Source organism: Lethenteron reissneri, chromosome 24 (genome assembly GCF_015708825.2).
Source record: "Lethenteron reissneri isolate LAM-NWPU_2019-01 chromosome 24, ASM1570882v1, whole genome shotgun sequence".
Classification (NCBI taxonomy): domain Eukaryota; kingdom Metazoa; phylum Chordata; class Hyperoartia; order Petromyzontiformes; family Petromyzontidae; genus Lethenteron; species Lethenteron reissneri.
In genome coordinates this window covers 13,043,068-13,070,680 of record NC_083802.1, presented here as the reverse complement: position 1 = coordinate 13,070,680, position 27,613 = coordinate 13,043,068, and the positions used below count along the sequence as shown (strand labels likewise).

Below are 27,613 nucleotides of genomic sequence, written 5' to 3'. Positions count from 1 at the left end.
TGAGGTATGGTTAGACATCCAGCAGTGGATTGACGAAAGGGGCCGTACGTAAAAAAACGGAGAGGCGTTTAACGCGGATACGATTCGCACTCGCCGTGTAGAAGTGGAACGGCACGGGCATGGACACAATCGCGTGTCGATTGCAAACTCGCGAAGCGCGGAGTGCATTGCCGTACACTTGTATTTTTCTTCGCGCGAAAGATGGCGACGATGGAAGATTTAAATGCCACTGTAATGTTGTTCTCTTTTTATTGTGCAGTTTATTTTCTCAATGGAGCTGAATGAATACAAAAAAGAGGGCATTGAGTGTCATGCTGTGGCTTTCAAAGACAACAAGCCTCTTCTGGTACGGTAGTCCTCAATACGAATCGACTTATAACGTTTTAATGTTTAGCATTGCTGTTGCAGTTTCAGTGCATATTAAATTTGATTAATGATACTTTATTATATATGAAGTTTTTAAATTTTGATAATAAAACAATTTCTACAAAAGATTGCCTCATTTTTTTCAAGTATATTAGTGTTTTTTCAAGAGTGTAAAAATGTTTAAAATGTTGATATTTTTGACCCTGCAGGATCTGTTTCTGGGTAAACCCATTGGGATCATGACATTGTTGGACGAGGAAAGCCATTTCCCGCGGGTAAGGATAAATACTCGCTTACCTACTGCAAAAGTTGTTGCATATCTGGGTCTTCCTGACTCAGCCGTTTAAAGAAATTTTGGTCATTTTATTTCCAATTTCACTCCCGGTGCACATTCGGCATCATTTTTACGGGGACAAAGAATCCATTCGGGAGTCTCGCAGAGGGCAGTGCGAGACACGCTGTGTGGCCCAGAGCTGAGATTGATGTTTGTCGTCGGCCGACACTGATATTTTAATTCTCAGAGCTGGAAGTTTGCTGAAATTAAGTAATTCGAAAAATAAAATGTTAAATATACATTTACGTGTGGAGTTATCGGTCATCGGGCTAAGGCCATCAATTCTAGATTTGAAGCTTTCGTGACTGCAAGGATCCATACTCTTAGTTTTTTCGGTAAAGTCACGTAGGCAAAAAAAATGAATTAAAAATTAATAAAAATAAAATAATAATAATGAATTAATAAAAATAAAATAAAATAATAAAAATAAAACATAATAAAACAATTCTCACGACGTTTCGGCCACAACGCAAGCAGCCGTCCTCAGGTGAAAACCAGGTCCGTCGAGGCGACAGAGTCTGAATGAAACAGCACACGAGCTTGGAGTATATATATAAGCTGGGCGCATTGACAAAGGAATTTGCATATCAAAAGGAATTTAGCATATTTATGGGAAATGCAGGAATGTGATTAGTACTGCATATGCATGTGCATTATGCAGGATTAACAGCATCAAAGGGAGCTGCAGTTACTGCTGCTGCAGCAGTTGCTGCTGCTGCTGCAGTTTCTGCTGCTGCTGCAGTTGCTGCTGCTGCTGCAGTTTCTGCTGCTGCTGCAGTTGCTGCTGCTGCTGCAGTTGCTGCTGCTGCTGCACTTGCTGCTGCTGCTGCACTTGCTGCTGCTGCTGCAGTTGCTGCCTTATCCATTTTAATATAACACTATGTATTATTCTACCCACCCTAATGTGTATCATACTGCTATATGTTTACTGTACAATTACGACACCATACATTACTCTGCACACTGCACCATGCCAGTGAGTGGAACGCGGTCTGAAAGTCACCGTAAACGTGAACACAATCAGTTAAGATCCGAAATGGTTTATTACGTCCTTCCAATGATTGCTAAGCCAGAATCCATCTTCTCGGTTGAAATTGTCTCTGTGTTTGTATATGTGGATCGCCTCCACATATACAAACACAGAGACAATTCTGGCTTAGCAATCATTGGAAGGACGTAATAAACCATTTCGGATCTTAACTGATTGTGTTCACGTTTACGGTGACTTTCAGACCGCGTTCCACTCACTGGCATGGTGCAGTGTGCAGAGTAATGTATGGTGTCGTAATTGTACAGTAAACATATAGCAGTATGATACACATTAGGGTGGGTAGAATAATACATAGTGTTATATTAAAATGGATAAGGCAGCAGCAGCAGCAAGTGCAGCAGCAGCAGCAAGTGCAGCAGCAGCAGCAACTGCAGCAGCAGCAGCAACTGCAGCAGCAACTGCAGCAGCAGCAGAAACTGCAGCAGCAGCAGCAACTGCTGCAGCAGCAGTAACTGCAGCTCCCTTTGATGCTGTTAATCCTGCATAATGCACATGCATATGCAGTACTAATCACATTCCCGCATTTCCCATAAATATGCTAAATTCCTTTTGATATGCAAATTCCTTTGTCAATGCGCCCAGCTTATATATATACTCCAAGCTCGTGTGCTGTTTCATTCAGACTCTGTCGCCTCGACGGACCTGGTTTTCACCTGAGGACGGCTGCTTGCGTTGTGGCCGAAACGTCGTGAGAATTGTTTTATTATGTTTTATTTTTATTATTTTATTACTTCCCTTCTACGTGACTTTACCGAAAGAACCAAGAAGATGAATCCCTGCAGTCACGAAAGCTTTAAATCGAAAAATAAAATAATAAAAATGTTTTTTTATTTTATTTTTTATTAATTTTTATTTCATTTTTTTACCTACATGACTTTACCGAAAAAACTAAGAGTAAGGCCATCAACTCACTATACTTGAAAGTCCGCTTTAAGTCATGGGCGGCTGAAACCTGAATTCGAACCCCAGAGGCTTGGTGGCATTGGCGCTGCACTCTGACCTCTGAGCCACTTAAGCCCATCTTAATCTATGACTTTCCAGCACTGTAAGGTCATCTGATTTAAGTGGTGGTCTAAATTTGGCTGCATTTGGTGGCACACCACTGTAATTCAGTGCTTGAGAAAGAAGCACCTTTTGTGAATTGCGCAGAGTTAGTGTGCATGAGGTTTCTGCATGAGACAGTATAGCAAGTAGGATGGATTATGGCTTTATTCGTTGGCTGCTTGAATGTTTATTCCCGTGTATGTGTGGCGTTTACCTGGGCATTCTAATTTCCTCCCACATATATAAAATAAATAGATAAAAAAAATTGGTGGCCGAGTAGTTCGAAGGTCAGAGCACTGAGTTGATGACCGCTGAGAAACTTGGGTTTGAGTCCTGGCGGCCGCCTGTGATTAAACTGCACTAATATTCGACAAAAATTCCAGCTCTGAGAATTTAAAACATCGGTTTGACTGCCGTGCGACGAACATCGCTTTCTGCAGAAACGTTGGTGGGAAAGTGCTTTCGCCTCGCGATCGAAGAGCGCGCGCATTGTTCCTTCTCCCCTGTTTTGCGCAATTTCGTGGGCTAAGTTTTACGCTGCACGTGTCTGGGTGCGACTGTTATTTTATTTTTCAAGGGCACAGACAAAACCTTTGTGGACAAGCTGAACCAGAGCTTCGGGAAGAACCAACACTACGAGTTGGTGAGGACTTCGGACACCATGTTTGCCGTCAACCATTACGCCGGAAAGGTAACAACGCGCGACGTCGCCTCCTCTGTTGTGAACAGTGATGAGGTTAGAATGAACTCGTGGGATTGGTGTAGTTGGTCACATACGGTGCGAAAGACGTTCAACATGCATACATACTTCGATTTAAAGCTTTCGTGACTGCAGGGATTCATCTTCTTGGTTCTTTCGATAAAGTCGCGTAGAAGGGAAATAATAAAATGATAAAAAATAAAACATAATAAAATACAATTCTCACGACGTTTTGGCCACAACGCAAGCAGCCGTCCTCAGGTGAAGAACAGGTCTGTCGGAAAGACAGCGTCCATTCAGACCATTCAGACGTTGTCTTTCCGACAGACCTGTTCTTCACCTGAGGACGGCTGCTTGCATTGTGGCCGAAACGTCGTGAGAATTGTATTTTATTATGTTTTATTACTTTATTATTTCCCTTCTACGTGACTTTACCGAAATAACCAAGACGATGCATACATACGTAACGATGTACCGATTAAAATTTTCACTCGAAGTGCAGCGCTCCGAGGGTGGCTAACAGGCAGCTCAGAATTAGTTCTGTGACGTCGTCTTCTGCGGGCTATTCTGACACGTGGGGTGATCCACTGCTCTTCGAGAGTTCTCAGTGGGCTCTTCATCTCATGGCACGATGCTCATAGCAGAATTGGTAACAAATTTGGAGATGCATTTTTTAAAAGACCCAGTGGAGTACAATGTGTATGCATAGCGGTGGCATTGTGGTTCGCACACTTGTGCGACAAATCCCGCCACCTGAGTTCAATTCCCAGTCACAGCAAACATCAGTGATGTCTTCCTGAACCAGTCCTGGGCCTCCTCTAGGTAGGCTCAGCCTTAAATGAGTACCTGGTATGCTGTATAAAAATCATCACTGGGGAGACAAAGGTGGCCGGGTGGAGGACTGGCCACACCCTGCCCCCTTGTATGCTGTGCCGGCCTTAATAGGTGCTTGCTAACAGCACTTGCCCCAACAATCTGTTAAAGATTATATGAATGGCTTCAAAAAAAGAAGCTATGTGGCTGTATAGATACAAATAGTTTAGTTTTATTTGTATATTTTATACAAGTGATTTGTTTACTTTTCCTATACTTTGCACTCCTTTCGTGTTTTGTTTCTGCTGTTTTAACGTTTCTGACCCCGTGGCCCGACCTGGACGTGTGAAAGAGAGCGTCATAACTCATCGAATTCCTCCGGTATTAACGAATGTTCCGATTCTGATTCTTCCGCGTGCGCTCTCTCCTGTAGGTGGCGTACAGTGCCAGCGGCTTCCTCGAGAAGAACCGGGACTCGCTGCCGTCGGAAATCCGCGAGCTCTTTGTGCACAGCCAGATCCCGCTCCTGAGCCAGATCTTCGCCGGTGAGAGAGGGCACGAAGCAGAGCTTGGCACGGCGCACGTTCCACCGAGCACGCGTGCAATGGTCGAGGGAAGCTCTCCGGTGTATTTTCGGGTCGTGCCGCGTGTTTTTTTTTTCTTTCGGTTTGATGGCCGACGTTTCGCTCCACGTGCTGGAAGCTTCTTCAGGAATTGAATATTCACCGAATATGTTTGACATTGTTTTGACATTCATATATATTCAGTGGATACTGCGTGATTATAATGATATTCAGTAAATACTGCATAGTCACTGAATATTAATTCCTGCAAAATGTTTCCAACACGTGGAGTGAAATATTCCACAAACGGCATGTGTGGTGCGACGCGGAAACACATCGGAGGCCTGTACAATACCACTGCATAAACCCACACAGTGGTAAAGCACGGAGGTGTTTGAGAAATATTCACATTTACGTTGACGTAGAATCTTGTTGGTGCTGGTGTCGGGTCTTTTTTTATATCGATCAATGAATATCCTTTATTATAAAACCAAGTGAGACTAGTAAAGGTCTCTTGCTTTCAAGGTAGACCTAAGTCATGAAAGCAATGTAGTACACATATAGTATGAGGTCAGAACAATGTAATACATAATGAAAATATGCAGATATTATTCATATTATTAATAAATGAATAAAGCCGTAATACAAAATTTAAGATGTCGGTTTAGGTAATTTTGGTATATATGTTATGTGTAAGTTAAAGAGTAACATTCAGTGGAAAATTGTGTACAAGCATTTTAATCTGATGATGCATGGCAGTACTGATTGTGCTCTTTATGCTAAGATTGTTTTTAAAAGTTCCAATACAACATTTGTAATTCATCGCAAAAATTACAATGTTTTGTATGCGTTTATTTAATTGATTCGATTACCGAGTGTGGTCACATGACCGCACACGCTAATCTGACAGCTGTCAAACTACAGAGGTCCATATCTGGTTTTGCATCGTTTTATATTCACAGGAACCGTTTCCCGGACAGGGACACTGATGCTCCGAAGAGGAGCGCAGGTACCTCTCCATACTTGTGATATGAAATGAAGAATCGTGATACTCTTGAGATTTTTGCAAGATTTTTGTCATTCCGCTCAAAACACCAGTGTTAAACGTAGTGTGAGAAATAATATAAATGCACCAACATTCGTGAGAAAAAATGTCACCTTTTACAAAATGTGAGTTTGTTTTAACGAGCGGGTGTGACCTAACCTGAAGAACCGGCACATACATTGAAAGTAATGATTGGTCGGTTGTGATTGCTCCCAAGAGACATCTATTGATGGAATCGCTGAATAGACAATACTTTTATAAATCCTCATCATCATCATGCAGCAGTGGCAGGGACAGCACTGGAGTTACCGCTTAAGCCAATTAAAAATATGAGAGTTTAAATGAAAGCCGTTCCGATATTGCCCCACATATATTGAATGAGTCTCATTCTTTCTGTTGAAATTGGATAATGTTCATCTCCACAGCTTCAAGTTGACGTCAAATGAAGTATTATAAATGCACGAATAAGTTACATGTTATGCAATTAATTCTTAACTCATTATGGCCTAGCAAGGTGTAACATTGTCCGTGTATCCACTGTCTTCCCAGGCAAATGTAGATGTAAACGCCAACTCCCGCAAGTCCACGGTTGGGTTTCAGTTTAGGGTAAGCATTTCGACTTTTTTGTCTTTCACGCGTGCACATACACACTCACTCGTGCACACAGGCACACAGGTATACGCCTCATGGTGCCCTGATCAACAGTGCGTTTGGCCTCGAGTTGGGCTTTATCGAGTTCTTTTTACCAATATAATTATTGGTGTATGGTGGAAACTTGCGCGAGTTGCTCACCCTGTAGGGTTCCCACTTCCTAAGGAACAAAAAAACGGGATATGTCATGGGAAGAAGAATATCTGACAACACCGTAGGAGTGAATAACTACGTGCAAATGCCAAGTCATTGTCTTGAGTGGTGTATTAATTCCACTTCTGACAAATGCCTAGGAATGTTTTTGTCCCGCAAGACTTACAGATTTCCTCGAACAGCTGTTGCAAGTAGGGGAAAGGTCCTGGGAAAACCAGGATGGGTGGAAACCCTAGCTCAAGGTCCTTGAGGAAGACACATCTCCACACATCCCCAAATCTTCCTGTCAGCAGTCCATGGCACCAGCTCCCTTCCCATGATGCAGCAGTTCTACAGGTTGAAAAAGATGTTTTAAAATGTACATCGGTTTGTGTAACCATCGTTGACCCGAGGGGTTTGTTCGTGACTCAATTTCCGTTGTTGGAGAAATCAATGACGACCCTTGGAAAAAAGAACTAGGGCGGGTGTCCAACCCTTACTTCCCTGTGTCTGCGTCCCCTTTAGCAATCGCTGTCCGTGCTCATGGAGAAGATGTCCTCTTCCAACCCGCACTTCATTCGCTGCGTGAAGCCCAACGACTCGAAGGCAGCCGACCGCTTTGACATGGACATGGTCAAGAATCAGGTGGGGGGATTGGAGGGGGGCCCTTTTGCCTGTCGCTCCGAGTTTGTTTTCCTGCAGGCGGATACTGTGACCATCATCGTTCATAATCGTTCACGATTTAACTGGCAGGTACGAATGAGCACGATTCATCCGCTGCCTGGATACATTTTTTTCCACGGATAATCGAGAGTAAAACAAGTCTCAAGCCTGGTTATTTTTGAGGATGTTGTTTCACCTACACAACATGATGCGAGTTCATAAGACACCCAGATCCAGGGCTCGAATTCGGGGTCTCAGCAGTGTTGGCTCAATGTCTCCGACATGGCTATTATACACATATCCACTGCAAAACATCATCACTAATGCGTCAGTTAAATTACCATGTCCTCATCGATCTGCGTTTATACTGGTTGAAATGCACTCCTGTAGCACCGTGATGGACCCCACAGGTCCTTTGGTTGTTTAAAATCCAGAGCATCGTTGTTTTTACTACAAGTTATGTGCCCCGAAATAAACTCGTTTTGTTGGTTTTACAGCTGCGATGCAACGGGCTGCTGGAGACGACGAGAATAAGGAAAGACGGTTTCTCCTGGAGGCCCTCCTTCGAGGAGTTTGTCAGCAGGTAACGACGGGGATAAGAAGCTTCTGACAAAAATCGCCTGGAATGCGACCGATCTCGTCAGATCTCTGATGGATGAGCCTCGATCGCGCTTGGATGGTGACCACTGTTCACGAGAGAGGTCGTAAGGGTTGCGGGGCTACCTGGTGGGCAGCAGAGGGCAGTGCAGTGAAAATGTATCGATGCATTGTACATGTATGCTGCCCACTCTCCGCAACCAGCACTGATTAGCAATGGTGACGTTTGATCGAATGACCCCCAAGACCCACACGGTGTGGGGAGACCTTCATTCAGCAGTAGCCTTTACTTGGATAATAACCTTTGACAGAAGAAAACATACTGGCCAGGTAGCACACTGTGGTTAGGGGGCACAACCTGCCATTCGATGCTAGCAAGTTCAAATGTCGGTTCGGGGTCAAATTAGCCCTTCGTCCCTCCGGAGTGAATACAAACCGAGTACCAAGTTGTGGGGAAGTCATCATGAGGTTGTCTTGCGCACAAGACTCGTCCCATCCTATCGTAGAATTGAGGAATGTCTACCACTGGCTGAGGGGTGTAAATAATGCGGTGGTACATCGACGAAAAGAACAATCACAAACGCTGACATGTTCGTGTTGATAGGAAACGTTTGTAATATTGCTGCTAACACAAAAACCCACCTTTGGTCTCAACAAGACTCGTCCCAGTACGGTGCTTTTTCTGCAATATTTTGCTCTCTTTTCATGGATTTTCTGTTTGCACATAGTCACTTTAAGATGTTTTCTTGTTCATGTTTTTGTTTTTTTGTTTGTTGCGGTTGCACCCGATTCAAGAGCCGAATGGCTCATAGGGCTATACCTAATAAATGAAACTTGAAAACTTGAAACTTGAAACTTGAAACAAGGAAACCTGAATTTCCATGAAACTGAAATATACAAAAATCCCTTTTTATTTTACAAGGGCACCATCACAACTGCAAAAATATCTGATAAATACATGTTGATTGCATATGCTTCCGCATAAAATACGAGCGTAAGTAAAATTAAATAACACTCAATTAAAATATGTTATAGATGATTATAATAAGGAGAATTCACAGCCCTTGGAGCAAAGCCTCCACTTTCCGAGTCGGTCACTGTGGTTGTTTCACCATACTTCACCGTACGGGTCGGTGAGAGCTTGTGAAGGATTCGGTGCCCAGCCACCGTTGCAGAATTCGCTCGGCACTGATGTCAGCCGGGGCCGGGAGTTGAACTCTGCTTGCCGGGTTCGTGGCGCACGGCCGATGATTACTGTTCTGCGGCCCGCTCGTGTTTTACAGATACGGAATTCTCATTCTCCAGTCGAGTCTACCACCGAACAAGGAGAGGTAAGCGTTTCATGTGTGCCTCCGTAAGTCTTCCCTTGTCCTGTGGACAGACATCTCTCTACCACGTCAATGTAGAATTTCCATCACTGGTTCAGATTGGCCTTTTGTGAGATGAAATTCTCCTTGCACTCATTTCAAATTTAATTTTAGTTGCATTTTTTTCACCCATTTGTTAATTGAACCATGCCCCTTGTTACATCTAATGACGTGTTTGCGTTACTGTTTTCACTTTTTTTTTGTTGCAGCTGTAACATGATTTTGAAAAAAGCGGGACTGGAAGCATGGCAGATTGGGTACGTCTCTTCAGTTTCCACTGTCAGTTGACACTTCAGTACAGTAAGTCTCTCGGTTAACAGTGACATCGGTTAACGTTTTTTCAGTTCATGTTTTGCCTCGCATAGGAACCTCATGGTTTGGACTAACGTTAACATTTCGATTAATTATCGATGTGTTTACATTATGCACGCGGACGCCAATTTCGGCCAATCGGAGCGCTCGTAAGTGGGGCTCGGCACGCCTCGGCCAATCGGCTACGCCCATTTATGAGCATTTCGACTGGCTTTGGGTTTTCCGTGTTGGCCCTGGAAACAGCTCTCTTGCAGACTCGGTGATTTAAAGAAAAATATATATTCGATTAACATTTGTTTTCGGAACGGGTTCATCAACCGGTAGCCTGCGGGCCAACTAAGACATGTGAGATGAGAGACAGGAGATACACACGAGTGGTCATGCATTGCAGATGATATGATGTCACAACACTTTGTGATGTCAATGTTGACAGGCCTAACATTACTGATGGGGAACAAAAGGACGTTTCATTTTATATATTCCAAACAAACTTCCGGTCTTTAACCTTGGGGTGGTGGCCGATATTTTAAACAAAGCATCTCAGCAATTGCCAGCTACGTTTTCTGACATGACCTTCAGTGTCCTGAGTTACCTATCCACTGCAATGTGTTTGGGTTTGTTCGATGTGCGTGCGTCTTTGTGTCTGCGTGTGTGCGCGTATAGAAAGACAAAAGTCTTTTTCAAGTACCGGCACCAGGAGGAACTCGCGAATCTTTTGAATGAGCTCCAGAGGGCAGCAACTGTTCTACAAAAAGGTAAATGGGACAGTGGGTCTACAAACGATGACTCAATAACATGCATGAAGTCACGTGGAGGAACATTAGATAATAATCTCCAGCCGCCCTTTGTCACTGTACTGCTGGATGAAGGCCTTCCTACTCCATACTGCTCTAGACGTAACCATGCTGGTCAAATGTGGGTTGTGGGACATTCATATAAATATTACTATGATACTTTGTATGAGATGTAACTTGAGGCTCTTGGTCTTTGATCTTATTGCTGTCATCAGCAGTGTTCAGTAATGTTCCACAACAGCGCTGAATGGGCTTTTTATACAACATTGTTTTTTGTGCTAACGGAGCCCCAATACAAAGGGGTAGTGCTCGTGCCGATAATATCTGGCAACCCAGCGGAATACCTTTAACAAGTCTGACGCTGCTGATGAGACCAAAAATGTTGAAACTGGCCTGTCGTTTGCTTGCTTAAACAAGAACTGCTGGATAACATTCGTCTAGAAGATAAAAAAAAATCTCCTGATTGATTCTATAGAGCGTCATTCATGCAAATTTGATCTCCATAGCTGTCAACCCCTTATCAGTGCCTACCTTATTACAGACCCATTCAGCCCTTATTGGTCACCCGTGCCCTTATAAATCTCAACGTCCATCCTACAAAGTCCCATCACAGGAGAGAAACTCCCCCTCTTTTTGATGACGGACGCTCGTGTTGCGATCGAAACGTCGTAGTTTTTTGTTATTTTTGTAAATTTCTTTGAACCGATCTACGTAACTTTACCGAAAGACCCAAAGAAATAAGAGAGAAACACAAACAAATAGACAAAAACTTCTTTTTTTTTTGCCCGTATTGAAACGGATGTACACCGTATGGACTTGAAAATTCAATTTCCGTGTACAAGAATACGGCGTAAACCATATGGGTTGACAGGTGTGCATCTCACAATCACCGAGGAACCACAGACACGAGCTGGAAGGCTGCCATGCGGTGAGCTGGCGCCAACAATTGCTCTGCAGTCCTCTATACATTAAGATGTTTTCAGACCAACGAGGGAGTGTTTATTATACATGTGGGAGGCAACCAGAGAACCCGGAGAACACTCACGAATGTGAAGGGGAAAATTCTAGATTTGAAGCTTTCATGACTGCAAGGATTCATACTCTTAGGTTTTTTCGGTAAAGTCACGTAGGTAAAAAATAAAATTAAAAGTTAATAAAAGTAATTATGGAAATAAAATAATAAATCACGACGTTTCGGAGGCAACACAAGTCTCCGTCATCAGGTGGGACCGTCACAGCTAAAATTACTGAATCACTTGATGCAGTAATTTCGTCGTGATTTATTATTTAATTTTATTTCCATTATTACTGTATTTTTTATTAACTTTTAATTTTATTTTTTACCTACGTGACTTTACCGAAAAAACCTAAGAGTGTGAAGGGCTGCTTGCGTTGTGGCCGAAACGTCGTGAGAATTATTTTATTATGTTTAATTTTTATTATTTTATTATTTCCATTCTACTTGACTTTACTGTGCAGATTTGTTCAGCATCAGGCACGCTGTGCTCAAGAAGCACAGCACACTTTATCTCATCGCTCCTTGCTGTCGGTGTCTCTCTTGTGAAAGGTGTGCGTTGCTTCCTGGCTCGGAGGAGGTACACGCGAATCTTGGGGGCTTACCGGGAGAAGATCAAGAAAGAGCAGCAGCAGCAGGAGGAGGAGCGGAAGAGACTGGAAGAACTTGAGAGGAAGAGGCTGCAGGAGCAAGAGTCTCAAAACAAACAGAGTGAGTTGAGGCCAGTGATTACGTAGGCTCCAGAATTTCTCGCCATTTTAAAATCCTTTATATTAAGTTCGCTTGCTTGCTTGCTTGCGCGCTTACGACCGTGCAAATCTTTCGGTCGTTTTTTAACCCACTTCCTGTGATCCAATCGAGCTGAAATTTTGCACACAGACTCGTTGTGCGTGACAATTTATTTTCGTGAAAAAAATTTCCGTAACTTTACACTTTTTAGGAATTTTTTTTATATTTAATTACCAATTGCTTAATGGTGGCAGGCAATCATCTGACCCATAGGTGGCAGCCATCTCAAGCCAGAGGACGAGAGGACTCTAGCCGCCACGCATATAAAGGATTTATAGTGAAAAACTTTGTTTTTACGGGTTAATTTTTTCTTTCCTCGAAGACGGCTTGGTTCGATCTTTTTGAACACGTCGCCCCGTCTTGATGCGCAAACTCCAGCAGCAAATTGCGCACTTCGGTTGGCGGGCGACGTTCGAAGTGGACGACGATCCTCAAAGGAACGGTGCCGCCCACGTGGTCACTTTCCCTCCCCCCAACTCCCCGTAATCCGTGGATCAAACAAATTACTCGAGAATTGCCGGTGTATGCCAGCAAGAGCAGTTAATGCGAATGCTGTCGCAAGCGGTCACACGTTTGGCGCAAGGGTCCTTCGCTGGCTATGCGTAATGAATGAATGAAGATGGCTGTGTGCAGCATCGATAGGGCGCCCAGTTAAACATTTCGGAGACTGAAAATTATTCTTAATACTCTTGAGAAACGCTCAATTGCATATTAATGCAGCATTCAGACCGATACGCCAACTAAAATGATAGAGAGAAAGCAACATTGTATTTCAAAGCCTCTTCACGTCTTCCACTAATCTCAATTCACTAAAATATTTCAACACTCTCCTCTGTGAGATGTGAAGCCATTGCGTTCACAAAATTCAAGTATCCATTAAGAAGAACCAAAGAGGGTCATTATCAAACCAGTATGGATCGCCATGCATAATTTTACATTATCTAATACATGAAGCCTACTAAAATATCCATTATTAACCAGTTGAAATGTTTTATTTATAAACAATCGCGAAAATATATTTTGATATATAACGGCCATCTAAATATCTTGGGGGGGGGGGGGGCGGAAGGTGGGAGGGGAGAAGTGATAGGAGTGTGGCCTTCTTTGCAGTATTATCACTCGCAGTGCCCACCTCATGCCAAGGCTACAGACTTGAATTTTTTTTTCCACGTGCATTTCATCGCAATGTTGAACGTGTTCCACATACACAACAACGTTGCCAATAACAATAAATGGTCACTTTAAAATAATAATTGCCTCCGATTTTTGCCAAAATTACTCCAAATTTACGGCAGCCTGTCGATTTGAGTGAGGTCCTCTGGGTAAAATGACCAATCGTTCAATCAACTGCGTTTCTCACGGCTGACGAGAGCACTCCCGGAAGGTTCATTCCTTATTTCTGCGTCGTCGTGGCCTTTAAAACTGGACTGTGAGTGTTTTTAGAGAGAGCGTGGTGATTTAAGGGTGTTAAATCACTACGGATATATTGTAAGATGGCATTGTTTTGAATTAATAATCATAAATTACAGCCCCTTGCCAATCCACAGCTGGATGATAGCCTCCCCTGCTGTAATACACTGCTCCTTAATGATGTTGATAATGATGCCTAAGATGATGATGATGACGAATCATTCTCTGATCGTTTTCGCAATTCTCGACGACGGCAACGTCCATGATGAAGATGACAACGACGACGATCATGGAAAGCGCGGATCGATTCTCACGATGCCCACCGTCCCTCTGCTCGTTAGATGGGACGGCCGCGCCAGAGACGGTGCCCCCAGTCCCCAGGCCACGGAAGAAGAGGGCCCCGTCGGCGAGCAACGCGGAGGAGACGGAGGCACCCGTGCCACGGCCACGGAGCCGGTTCATCACGGTCCACTCGGTGAGGGCACCACTCCCCCCACTCACCCAGCCACCTACCCACCACCTTCCAACCCCCCCCCCGACCCCTCCAACAAAAACAACTGAGCGACAAAAAATAAATTCCTGCGTACGCACGGATTCCGTCATCGTTTTCCACAAGCGGTTGTCTTTGGAAGTATTTCATCAGCATTCGGGAAGAAGCCGCTGGGTTCCTGCGAGCACAAATGGAAATTGCAAACAGTAAAACCTTGGATTGCGAGCATAATTCGCTCCAGAAACGTGTTTGTAATCCAAAGCACTCGTATATCAGTTGTGATCACGTGACGCTCGGCAGACAAAGCGTATGCACGTACTACTCGTATTGCAAGACCTCGCTCGTTTATAAAATTAATTATTATTACAAAAATAATCCATTGGAGCTTCAGCCAGCTTCTCTTAGGACGGTAATTTGAGAGATTTTTGATTGAGAAGCGTTGTTGCCCCATCACGCTTTTTAGACCATGGATCAATTCACTATCAGAATATTTATTTAGACTGGAGGAATTCGATGAGCTGTGAATCTCTTTTCCACAGACATCCAGTAGTTTTGTAGGTAACAAGCGTTTATACCAATGTTACTCTACAGAGTAGTGGGTCGCCGCTCCTCTTATCCGCATTGATACGAGCGGTATGTGGGAACTATGGCTTAACCGCTAAAATAAACCTATCTGCACAAATGCATACGGACAAGAGAAGATGATGGTTGAGAAGAGATATTTTGCGATCCAAAATGCTTCCTTGAAATGCACGTGCCCTTCAAAATGTTGACGCTTCGGTGACTTAAGGGCGGTTGTACAAACACCCTGCTCCTTCTCTTCCCCCCCCCATCTCTCTGGAATTACTCAATGAAATGCACGCCCCTGGTGGACGGGACACATCCCTGTGTGACAGGTGCTCTGTGAAAACAAGGCCAACCCAAAGCGGAGTGAGGGGAGTAAGGGAGGCTGTTGTGTAAACGATGGCATGCAGCTGCCTCTTGACAGAATTACGAATAACTATTTAGCAGCTACCGGGAGTGCTGCTTGGTGAAGAGGCTTGTTGAGAGAGTGAGGCTTGGTCTAATAGAGCACTTTCCAAGTGGCTGTGTGGCATCAGGGGTCAGATCACTTGAACCGTATGCAGTTCGAATTGCAATAGCAGTGGGCATGTTCCTGGGTTAGAATGCGAGCAGCCGCCCATGACTATACCCGGTGTTCGGGTGGCGCGCTTTGAAGATCTCAACCCCATTTGCCAATGACTGAAAAAAAAAACCTTGAGCTACACCCATTTCAAACCTTTTTAAAACAGTCTGCCTCAGCAGCAGACCATGGTTTCCCACCTGATGATGGACGCTTGTGTTGCGCCCGAAACGTCGTGATTTATTTTATTTTATACCTACGTGACTTTACCGAAAGAACCAAAGAGTATGTTCTTGGTTCTTTCGGTAAAGTCACGTAGAAGGGAAATAATAATATAATAAAAATAAAACATAGTAAAATAATTCTCACGACGTTTCGGCCACAACGCAAGCAGCCGTCCTCAGGTGAAGAACAGGTCTGTCGGAAAGACAGCGTCTGGTGGTGTTCATTCAGACGCTGTTTTTCCGACAGACTTGTTCTTCACCTGAGGATGGCTGCTTGCGTTGTGGCCGAAACGTCGTGAGAATTATTTTGTTATGTTTTATTTTTATTATTTTATTATTTCCCTTCTACGTGACTTTACCGAAAGAACCAAGAAGATGAATCCCTGCAGTCATGAAAGCTTTAAATCGAAACCAAAGAGTATGTTCAGTTTTGTTTCGTTCTAAATTTGGCTTATTCGTTCCTTCAGACATGTGGTGTAGTTGACGTGCGATGAACAACATGGTGCGTCAAAATGTGTGTGCCCCTAAATGTGGACGAGGAGGCCTAACTGAGGTGACTTCACAAGTAGCTCTGTGATGAGATCTTCTGGGGCCGTTCTCTGGCACAAGGCGCTTCGCACTCCAAGATGGAAATGCAGTCGTCCTTTGACATGATGCTGATGGCACAAATTGAGTCTGAGTTTGTTTGATTCGTTACGCGGATGATCGCGTTTTAGCCAGTCGCCCGGCAATTTTACAAGAGAGATCCGTGGTGCGTGAGCAGCACAGCAACAAAAAAATGGAATGAAATTGGGAGAAAGCAAAATATGTTTACAAAGAAAACCTTAAGTGAGTAATAAAATCCCTTGTATGTAGGCCTCGGAGAAGTAGACTGGTAAAACATTCTAAATTATTGCATCTGCTATTACTTGTTGAATTAAATATTTTCTTGTCACTTGTAAACTCTAGAGACTGTCAGGCAGTGGCGGCTCCTGCAAAATCTCTCAGGGGGGGCAAATGTCTGGATGATTGATAAGGATAAGGTCCACCCATGCAATGGATACATTAACAGCTTAAGCATGTAAAGGCAACTTCACTTCTTTAATATTAATGAAAAATAAAGTGACTCTTACAATACATATCCTTGTTTGTTTCTATACTCACTATTAATAGAATCCACTCAAGTTTCTTTTATTAAAGATTCCACTAGGTGGCGACAAATAATATTGTTGGATGAAACGTGCTTGCGTATGATGACGTAAGCACGTTAGTGCGAGCCCTCCCGGAAGTCATAGAGAATGTATTGGAGCGCCCGCCGTTCGAAAAAAAACATCTTTGAATGTAAGTCTATGGGGCCACTCGGGGCGATTCTCAGCCAGAGTGAAATCGCCCAAAAAGAGGCGGTACTCCACAGAACGTGACATGACGCTGATTGGACTATATCCAGAGGCACAGTGACGGCTAGCGTGACTCTGTGGTTGAATGACATTGGTGGTGCGTCGCCCAATCGCCCTAATGAAGAAACCGCCCCTGCTGTCAGGTGTCTTCTGATTATTGCTTTATAATTTGCAAAACTAAAGAAGCAAATACTAAGTTTCCAATATAGCTTAGGGCCTTCATGTGCAGCTGTAGCTGAATCGGAGAAAGTTTAATCTGTCGTGACAGGCAAGGATGAATGCAATCTCTGAACAGCGCTTATCACACCCAGCATCTGAATTGTTACACAAAATCACACTTGTGTGGGTGATGAATGTCTGCTCGTAACCATCATGAGAGATGAGGCTCTTCGGCAATGTTCAAGGTGTGTGGGGCTGGCTGTTATAATTTTGTAACAGTTGTAGAACGAGTTATCATTTATAGGAATCCATTGCTGTGTTTTACAACAACCAAGGGGCTTTCAATAAATATCTTGACACTGCGCCTTGGCTGCCTCCTAAATCCAGGCGAGGGTTTTGGGTGATCCAACACGGGTTTTTGGTATTCCCTTTACTGCTGTGACGCTTGTGGCCTAGATGCTATTATATCTCCGATTCACACGGTTGGTTACGTACGGTGCGAAAGAAGTTCAAGATACCTACGTACATATCTCCTAGGCCTGTCGCGATTCGCTGTGATCGCAGTTCGATGAATGATCGTGATGACGGTGGCGAGATGTTAACTACCTCGCCTGGTATACAGGAGGTCGTGTGTCCGATCCCAACCCTGACGCCTGTATATTTGGAGTTTACATGTTCTCTCCGTGTTCGCGTGGATTTTTGTTGGGTTCCCTCGGTTTTTCCCTCCGTATTTAGAATCAACACGCGTTTAGAGTATTTGGCTGCTATAAATTTCTACATGATAAGCCACTTTTCTGAGCTACCATTTGTGGCCAAGTTGCTTCTGAAAAATATCTATATAGCTCGGTGGGTCTTACCTGGTTAAATTAAAATAGTAAGAGTTAGTTTCTAAAATCTATTTCTTTTCATGACTGCAGATGTAATCCTACATACAACTGTTACAAATCCTAACTGATAGCATCTCAGACTTAGAATTTGATACATGTTATTGTAAGTGTAAGCATCTATTTCGGCCCACGAATCTGCCCGGCAGTTAGTGCACAGTGTGCAATGAAAGGCGGTGGCAAACTTTCCCTCATCCATAATTTAAACCCTAATGTACAATGATAATTGTATTTTTTTTTTGGGACAAAACACTCTTAACAGCTAAAAGAGATGGTTTTATCTTCCGCGGCAGACGTGGGTGAATTGTTCCGCTCTTTGACCTAAAAATTTCGCAGAGAGGAAATTTTTCCTAATTTACATGTGAACAACTGAGGCGTGAAGAGCTGAGCCTGGTTCACCTCCCACGCCCCCCGGCTCTCTCCACCCATCAGCGGCAGTCTCAGCAGCAGCCGGCCCGTGGGGCCACGCGCTTTAAACGGGGTCCGTTTCCGCATAAGCCCCGTGCGTCATCTCGATTGCGTGCTAACAAAACAAGCCGCGTCTTGCCAAACAAACGACACCTGAGCGGCCACACGGCGCAGCGCGATTGTCCTTCATGCTTGCCGCCGAGGGCTGGTTCGGTTCGCAGTGACGGCCCACTGTAACTCGAGACCCAAGGTGGTTTTTAATCTCTCCGAGGCCAGCCACGTCCACACCGTCGCGGGGCTGGCGCCATGGCGAGCGGTGGCTCGACTCTCGGCTGCAACGTGGAGATATCGTGGAATGAGGAATCTGTAATTAAATGCTTTTTTTCCCCCCCTCTCGCTTTCTTTTTACTCTCTTTAAGAAATGTAGGAGAAATGGAACGTATCTTTTTTTGGTTATTTATTACAGTACCTGCAAAAATGTTTGCCAAGTAAACGGAGATGACGACCAGTGTTTCGCGTTAATTAGGCCTAAATGTATCTTTCCTACGATGTTTCCGACTTTGATGAAGGGCATATTGCCTGAACAGTTCGGACTCTCTTCGCAAGGACATTTTAGTTGACGTTAAGCAACACTTGAGGTCGGTCGTCTGCTTTCGTGCTCATTAAGGAAGTCGCTTTGTTTATTTGTGTGTGTTTTTAAAAACGATCCTTAAGAGTTACGGCTCTTCTTGTGCAGCTGTCGCAGGTGATCGACCTCGAGGACCCAGCGGGCGATGCGGGGTCTGCGGCGCAAATCCCTCCGCCGCAGCCCTCGGCGCCCGTGCTGCCCTCCGCTCTGCCCTCCGCTGCCCACGAAGGTCAACCGGGTGGGGCGGCCATCAACCGGACCAAGACGCTGCAGAAGCAGCAGACCTACAAGTGGTTCAGCGAAACGCAGGCACAGCGCGTCCTCCACAACGGCAGCATGCCCACGTGGTTCCACGGCGTCATCAGCAGACGGTACGTGCTGCTCGTGGCGCCCGTCCGTTTGTCTGTCCTCTGGAGGAGGTGGCCACCACCAGTTGACGAACATCTGAACCAGTCTTGGGCCCTCCCCTGTGGTCGACTGGGCCTCAAAACGAGTACCTGGTGCGGCGTGTAAACTTGTCACTGGGGAGACGAAGGTTGTGGTTCCGGCCACAACCTAAACTTAAAATACTGTTTAACTGCAACACCGTTACTGTACAACATCGTGTCTTTGTTGTCAGTAGTGCTACTTTGTTGAAGCACTTATGCAAATTATATTCTAGAAATAGCAATATAATTTTTTCAAGTCAAGAGACTCCACATTTTTGCGACCACACTGTACAAATAGTAACAATAACTGCTTCTCTTTTGATTAATGACCGTTGTTTCATATGATTGCATTTATAAAAAATATACAGCTTTACATACAGTATTCCATTTGTTTCACGCCTTCTGATGTTGAACGCCGGGTTCAGGAACGCCGAGGATTTGCTGAGCCAGAAGCAGCTGGGCTGCTACCTTGTCCGCGTGAGCGAGACTCAGAATGGATACGCTCTCACCTTCAAGTAAGACTTCTCTTATTCATATTCTTAGGTTTTTTCGGTAAAGTCACGTAGGTAAAACATCAAAATTAATAAAAAAAAAAATAAAGATCACGACGTTTCGGAGGCAACACAAGTCTCCGTCATCAGGTGGGACCGTCACAGCCAGATTAGCTGCATCAAGTGAGGCAATGATTCAAGATGTAATGAAACGAGCGTCGTTCTGTTGCGGCATCTCTGTTGACCACGGTAGTTGCCCCTTTCTCATACCGGTGGTGAGTTGCTTCCCACGTTTCACCTTTTTGAAGGTTTTGAAAGTTGAGAATCGCGATGCTGAAATCAACCATTTAGAGGATGATAATTGGTTTTTTACCCTTTTATGTGGCAACAAAACTGACACCTTTTTTACAAGGAGTCATGTTTGCATAGACCACAATACCTGCAGTCATAATGCGAACAAAAAACATAACTCTGATAATGTGCACTGTCCTTGAAGTTGATTGGTCCACACCCGAGACAGCTTTGCACATTATCAGTTATGTTTTTTGTTTGCATTCCGACTGCAGGTATTGTGGTCTATGCAAACATGACTCCTTGTAAAAAAAAAGGTGTCAGTTTTGTTGCCAGATAGAAGGGTAAAAAAACAATTATCATATTTTTTACTGGCAAATGAGGTTCCAATGGTGCATTTAGAGGATGTTAGGTATTGGGGTAAATTTGCTACAGGCCATGGTGGCAATGGAAGCCCAATTGGGGGGATGACCTTAAGGTTTTACAAACGCTTAAATCCTATATACAAAGTGTCTTCCAGTTGTGTATTAGACTCGTGGCAAATAAGTGTTCCTCCGGAATGGCACAGGTAGTGGCGACCCTCGTGGTGCAAAAATATTACCGCAAGGGCAGAAACGTTCGGCAAAGCTGAGCTTGGCTTTCGAGATGGTGGCGGCTCGCAGTCCGCTGAAAATGAACGTGATCAGAATGTCGTGAAGTAATTGTAAGGACGCGCATTTTTGCGTGGGGGAAGTGATTGCAAACGAACGTAGCACAAAACCCGCAAGGAAAATAAAATTAACCCGTAAAAACTAAGTTTTTCACTATAAATCCTTTATATGCATGGCGGCTAGAGTCCTCTCGTCCTCTGGCTTGAGATGGCTGCCACCTATGGGTCAGATGATTGCCTGCCACCATTAAGCAATTGGTAATTAAATATAATTTATTTTTTCCTAAAAAGTGTAAAATTTTGGAAAAAAATTTTCACGAAAATAAATTGTCACGCACAACGAGTCTGTGTGCAAAATGTCAGCTCGATTGGATCACGGGAAGTGGGTTAAAAAACGACCAAAAGATTTGCACGGTCGTAAGCGCGCAAGCAAGCAAGCAAGTGAACTTAATATAAAGGATTTAAAAATAACGATCCAATTTGTTTTTTTGCCGTTCATAATTCGCGTCGGCCGCTCTGTGCATACTCTTCAGGGGAGCCGACCGCTGCCGCCACTACATGATCGTGCAGCGGCCCACCGGCAAGTACATGATCGTGGGGGAGCAACGCGTGCACAACAGCCTGGCGGCTCTGCTCGACTACCACCAATCCGTTGGCATTCAGCCCTACGGAGAGACCATAACGGAGCCCTGCGGGCAGGTACGGGTTGGCCCTGTTTGGTTTTGTATGGCCATTTGAAAGGTGCTGTGGAAACATTGAACGCCTTCGACAGTGAGAACTGGGGAAAAAAGTCTGCCGGAGGAATCGCTGAAATGATAATAAATGAATTAAAATACTAAGTGTCCGACACCATTGGCAATTGTGCATAGGAACAAATTGTATAACAACTCTAACTGCCCTAAAGAGTATATAGTCGGTGAGGTTTTAGGCAATGTCCCTTATTTATGGCAGAAAGATATCGCTTGAGGTTGCTTAATGACTGCCAGATGATGGCAACGTTGGTAGTTCCGTAATGATGCATCATTTCACGACGCGCTTAGCAATTTATTTGTCGAGGAATCCAATAATTCTTGAATTCACGTGATTCCTGCAGCCACTAGGATCACTGCCATATGCAGATTATTTTTTTTCAAAACAAGAATAATAGCTTGAATCAAATCGCGATTGTGAATCGTTACATATTATCGCGAGGGCAGGTGAATCGTTACAGGCCTCGTCATTGGTCACTCTAGATCTATTTATAGGTAAATATTTACATCCAAATTAAAAACTCTTCATCACAAAAAATGAAATCTTATCAGGCCCAATGGTGTAATATGTGACGTCCCCATCTATTATTCACTCTTTGTTTCTGGCCGCTATGATGAAGGGCCATTGCCCAAAACGTCACCGATTATATGCGTTTCCTTCTAAGGCAGTGTTGTTGATGAACGTGAGCTTTGTTTGTTTTTGTCATTGGGCATCTGGTTGGCTCACCACATAGAGGTCCCGGTTTAATCATGGAGCGGCCGCTCATCGTTGGAACCCGGGATGCCAGCGGCACGTTGGTGTTGCGTATCGGCATCCTTAGTTATCAGCCAACCCGCCCTCCTTTTTCATCTTTTCTGTTCTATGCACATGAGTTTAAAGAGAACTCGCTCTCACCCTCTGCTCCCTTGGCGCATTGCCTCCCCCGCGACAGGAGTGCGAAAAGAATACCGACTACGCGGAACTGATGCAGTTCGTAAGCAAAGCAGTGAAAGATGACGGGAGCCCTCGGCACCAGAAGCAACATCAGCAGCACCTCTCCTCGTCTTCCGGTCTCCTGGGCAAGCTCCCAGACGAGACGACGTCGTCGTCCGTGCAGAAACACCACCCCCAAGTTAGGTTCATGATCAGCGAAGCCCCCGGGACGTCGCCCCTGCTGCCAACTGCCCTGCCCGGTGCGACGGCAGCAGCAGCAGCAGCAGCGCCCAGCCGCACGACGGAGTTGGCCCCCGACGAGGGCACGGGGGGGCGGCTGTACCCTCGTCTCTACCCGTCTATCCGTCGCGCCCTGCACGAGCTCACCAGCCAGCCGATCAGCGTAAGCGCACGTGGAACATGGGTGCGGGAGGGTTGAGGTTTTTTTATTTTCTTTTCGCGACTGTGCTTTCGCTGTCGGTTCATGAGAGGAAGAGAGAATCCATTCGGAACTTGCGCATTCCCCCATGTGCTAGGCAATGGCCTGCTGAGGTGGTTTTTAACAGAACTACTTGTGAGGGCCCTTCAAATGACATTTTTACAATTGATCTGCATCAGTTTTCTGTGGATCTACTGCTGTATGAAGGCCTCCACACTGTTTTTAGGAATTATTAAAGTGTCGCATCTGGAACTTTCTCATGTTTTTACCTTAACAACTGTTTGAGTGTTGTTGCTATGGAGATCTCCGTTAAATTGCTCCTCGACTTTTAAGATGCTGTCTCTATCACGAGCTATATGGTTCCGTCTTTCTCCCTAAGGGCCACCATGTGTGAGAGGTTTGGGGTCGCCTGAGGGTAAGAGCCTCATGTCAGGTGTGTATCTTCACCAACCCGCACTGACCAGCGTTGTGAAGTACGGTCTCACATATCTTGTCCCCCCAGTGCCACAGTCTCATCACGTGCAGCTCTGATTCGATCAAAGGCGATGTCAGCAGTGTTTATGTACAAGTGGGCAATATTAATCCTTTCCCGTTCCGATGATTCTACGTACGTACATCTACGGCATCCGTTTTTTTTTCTATTCTGTTCTCATGAAGAAAAACTAAAATAAAATAACTTAATCCATACTGAGCCTCCCACAAGGCCATGTGGGAGGGCATGTGGCACAGTTTGGCGCCAGCTATCATAGAGTGCGGTCTTGTTTCTACAGCACTTTGCGGTGAGTACAATGTCTTTTATAAACAACGGCGCTATGCCTCTCTGAATAAAATTAACGCTGAAACGCTTAGCGCATTCGGAGATTCATTGGTGAACGGGACCGACCCTGCAACTTGCAGACGTCTCAGAACGGTAAAGGGTTAAGAATCGCTGGGTAAGCACAGGACGTTACAACATTGTAATGGGCGGATAATGAAAAAAGGAAAAATAGGTCACTGGGTTGGTAGCACAATGCGCGATAACTACTCTGCCACCGATCCTCTCTCAGGCCTTAATAGGTGCTTGCTTAAGCGTGCTTTGTCCAACAGTCTATAAATGGACATATAGGAGCTCTTTGTCATTTATCTTTCCATATAAAATGTATATACAAGTAATGGTCACGTCACCAGAGAGCTTGTGCCAGGCTAGGTGCACTTTGAGTCCACTGTGAAATATATATACACACACACATCATGCACGCACATTACGGCCTGCAGGGCATGTGCAAACCATTATATGCTCTTGTAGTACCACACAGGTTACTTTTCAGTCCATGCTGTTGATTCCCCTGGGTTAAGACTGCAGAAGTATCAACCATAAAATAGACCATGTCTGCATCATGGTGGACGGTACCATTTCTGAGAAGTTATTTGAAAAGGAGTATGCAATGTTTGCCGGCGTTGTGGTCCACATTTGAAGAATTATATACAAACTACTTAATTGTAAAAACCAACAGCAACATCCTTCTCACCCCCCCCCCCCCCCACACTCGGGGAGATGGTAACTACCTCGCCTGGTATACAGGAGATCGTGGCTTTGATCCCGACCCTGACACTTGTATATTTTGAGTTTGCAAGTTCTCCCTGTGGTCGCATGGATTTTTCTCTGGGTCCTCCAGTTTTTCCCTCCACATTTAGAAACATGCGTTAAGAATATTCGGCTTAAAATACATTTCCAAATGATAAGCCACTTTAATGAGCGATCATTTGTGGCCAGGTCGCTTGTGAAAAAGAACTATGCAGCTCCAGTGGGCCTTACCTGGTTAAATAAAAACTAGTTGAGTTTACTGGCACACGAATGCCCACTTGCAAGTCGTTGCTGTGTTCACCTTGTTCTGCATAGGGACGGTGGCCATCGGGGGTTCCGCTAGGCTAAAACAAATGCACTCTCAGACGTTTGTTAGGTTATGGACCACGCTGTGATTGCGTATTGTTGCTTTACCTCAAATCTGTTCACAGGGACCAGACGAAGTCCCGCCACTGCCTCCGAAAACGTACCTGCAAGGGCCTCAACCTACACAAGTCGCCATGGTCCCTGCCATCCCGAGCAGAGAACCGCTGACACCCCCTTTCTTCGAGCGTCCACTGAGCGCGCTCACCCAGGCATCCGCCGGCCACTGGCAATTACCGAGCCCGGTGATTCCCTCCCACAGCGCCGGCTATCAACAGCGGTCCTCAAGTGGGAGGCCGCAGATACTGACGTCCTTCAGCTTCGATTCGATCGATCAGCACCGGCGCGGCGCACCCGCCGCGAACTTTAACCCCACGGTGGTGGCGAGTCCCAAGATAGAAGCCAGGGTCGTGATGGCGAGCCGTCCACCGCAGCCTCTGCCTCGGGAGGATGCTGGGGGCCAGATAGACGGCGACTACGCGGGACTACCGGACGAGTATCACAGACCGCCGCCATGTGCTCCTGGTTTTTAACATTGATATTTCCCCCCTTCATCGCCCCCCCCCCCTCCCGGTGTGCTTGAGGAACTTTGGTAGAGTTTGGAGGTTTGAGGCGGATGCAGCGAGGTGTGAAATAATGGTCGTTTTGTTGCAACGTTCGCAATGCTACCGTGTTGGTTTTCGCAATTGTGCAGTGCGCTTATTTGGGGTGTCCCGCGTGTTGTCTGGGACGACGTCCGACGTTTCGCTCCACGTGCTGCCAGGAGCTTCTTCAGGAGCTGGATGTCAACATCGTGCCGAACGGCACGCGGGTAAAACCCAAAGGACACTTCTTTGTTGAAATATGAATTTGCTGCGACGGACACAATCGCAGAGTACAGCCCGGTGCATTTAGTCTGGTGAAATAGACAAACTTTTAGCCATTTAAACTACTTTTGGTTACCACTCCACGGACATTTTTCACAACCGATGTACAAAATGTAATGTGGAAATGCATTATTCCATATGGACTCGTATTTTATTGCCATATCGTGCCTTGGAGATCGAGGAAGTGTGAAAAAAGTTAATTTTTAAGAGTTAATTTCGTACGTCTTGAGTTTTCTCATGGAGTGTCATTATATTATAACCTACTCGGAGCCTGCCATAGATCACTTTATGCCAGTTAACATATTCTATACATATTTCTACACTTTTTTTGACGAAGGAATTTTACGTTAATATTTTTTAACCAGATGGCATCACTTTGTCAGTTTCTCACAACTGTCGGTGAAATTGCTCGTCAGCTCATGAATTCACACCCCCCTCCCCCCCCATTGAATGGTACGTGGAATTAATATTCGATTTTACGAAACAAATAAACAGTAATATATGTAATTAATGGGAGGGAATTTAATATTTTAATATTACATTGTCATAGCATTGAGCTTCTCTTTCTCTTGTTTTCCTTACCCCCCCGCCCCCTCCACACAAACATTAAGATCACGTGAAAACACAGTGGGCTGGTGAATAGCATCAGGATCGGTGATGGCGAGTAGTACTGTGCTGCTTTCTATAATTGTGATTTGTGGGATTTCTTGTTTTAATACTATTTGTTAAGTGTTCATGTTGAATTTACAAAATAAAGATTTATATTTCAGTGTTGTGGCCATGTGATGTTGATGATGAATGTTGTAGTAAGTGTGATATAATGTAGGTAAAGGTGCAGTCCTGCAATGCCTGGCTCATGCCACTGCTCTTTGGTTCTTTCGGTAAAGTCACGTATAAAGATAAAATAATAAATTAAATAATAGCATACGACGTTTCGATTGCAACACAAGCAATCATCATCAGGTATAAATGAAATAGCAAAAATCTAACCATAAAACTATAGACAGACATATAAGCAGACAGATATCACCAAGATACATAGAGAGCAACACGTCGGCACACAGAGAGAGAGAAAGTCTCTGTGACGAGGCCTTAAATAGAGAGAGGGGGCGGGGGCGGAGAGAGGGAGGGGGTTAGAGAAAAATGTTGCATGTCAATGAGTAGTACGACGGGTGGTAAAGTAAGCAAGCTTGAAAATTAGGAGAACGGGAGAGAGACACATTAAATTAAAAAATCTAGCAAAATATCGAAATGTAATGTAATGCAACACAGAGGGTCGGTTAACACAACGCATAGCCTGGTCGATTACGTATTTCAAAGATTGCGAAGTTAGAATTTAAGTGTGAAAATTCCAAAGAGAGACAAAACACAAAACACGAGATCATGCCACTGTTGAGGTGGAGGGATCTTAAACACGTGTCCATTGTTTCAACTGCCGCGCCCGGAGATCGAATCGAGCCAGCGCAATGTGGATTGCAAGTCCAGTGTGATAATAGCCAGTACACCACGGCAGTTATCCCCATCTTACATATATAATACGGAATTATATTGCAGTCTTATGGCCGTGGAAGTAATGACGTGTAAATGTGATATGTGCGTTGATGAAATGTGGTAGCCATTGCATGAGATGTAAATGAAATGATTTGGATATTTCTTGCTGTAGTTGCACAATGATTCTATTTTAAAATCTCAAGTTGGGTGGAGAAGTAGCGATGCTAAGCTGACGATAGGAGCGCCACTGATGTTCACCATTCGCAATTGATATCGTCCGTGAAAAATCTGCTTTTAATAATTACAGAGTGATCATTAGCTCGTCCGTCTGGATGCCACTGGGAGTAGTCCTCAACTCGCAATCGAATGTGGACGTGAATGATGCTCAATTGATATATGAACACTTTTTTTTTCATTAACAGATATTGAGT

At 44.6% G+C, this 27,613-nt stretch overlaps 1 protein-coding gene across 3 annotated transcripts in view; it reads left to right on the top strand.

Moving 5' to 3' along the window:
• Positions 1-26,460, top strand: part of LOC133346617 (myosin-IIIb-like) — a 47,459-nt gene extending 20,999 nt beyond the window's left edge. The window contains exons 12-30 of one of the 3 annotated variants that reach the window (XM_061558317.1): positions 260-346; positions 576-641; positions 3,373-3,486; positions 4,742-4,853; positions 5,834-5,880; positions 6,466-6,522; positions 7,225-7,344; positions 7,860-7,945; positions 9,243-9,290; positions 9,536-9,583; positions 10,302-10,393; positions 12,000-12,158; positions 13,988-14,121; positions 19,047-19,309; positions 19,792-19,881; positions 21,331-21,496; positions 22,479-22,862; positions 23,278-23,331; positions 24,894-25,056. In XM_061558317.1, the coding sequence (XP_061414301.1) occupies positions 260-346; positions 576-641; positions 3,373-3,486; positions 4,742-4,853; positions 5,834-5,880; positions 6,466-6,522; positions 7,225-7,344; positions 7,860-7,945; positions 9,243-9,290; positions 9,536-9,583; positions 10,302-10,393; positions 12,000-12,158; positions 13,988-14,121; positions 19,047-19,309; positions 19,792-19,881; positions 21,331-21,496; positions 22,479-22,862; positions 23,278-23,292 (2,088 nt within the window). In that variant the 3' untranslated portion in view covers positions 23,293-23,331; positions 24,894-25,056. Of the gene's footprint in view, positions 1-259; positions 347-575; positions 642-3,372; positions 3,487-4,741; positions 4,854-5,833; positions 5,881-6,465; positions 6,523-7,224; positions 7,345-7,859; positions 7,946-9,242; positions 9,291-9,535; positions 9,584-10,301; positions 10,394-11,999; positions 12,159-13,987; positions 14,122-19,046; positions 19,310-19,791; positions 19,882-21,330; positions 21,497-22,478; positions 22,863-23,277; positions 23,861-24,893 lie in introns of those variants that run through there. The other 2 variants (XM_061558316.1, XM_061558318.1) reach the window with 2 other exon arrangements.
• Positions 26,461-27,613: the final 1,153 nt, after the last annotated feature.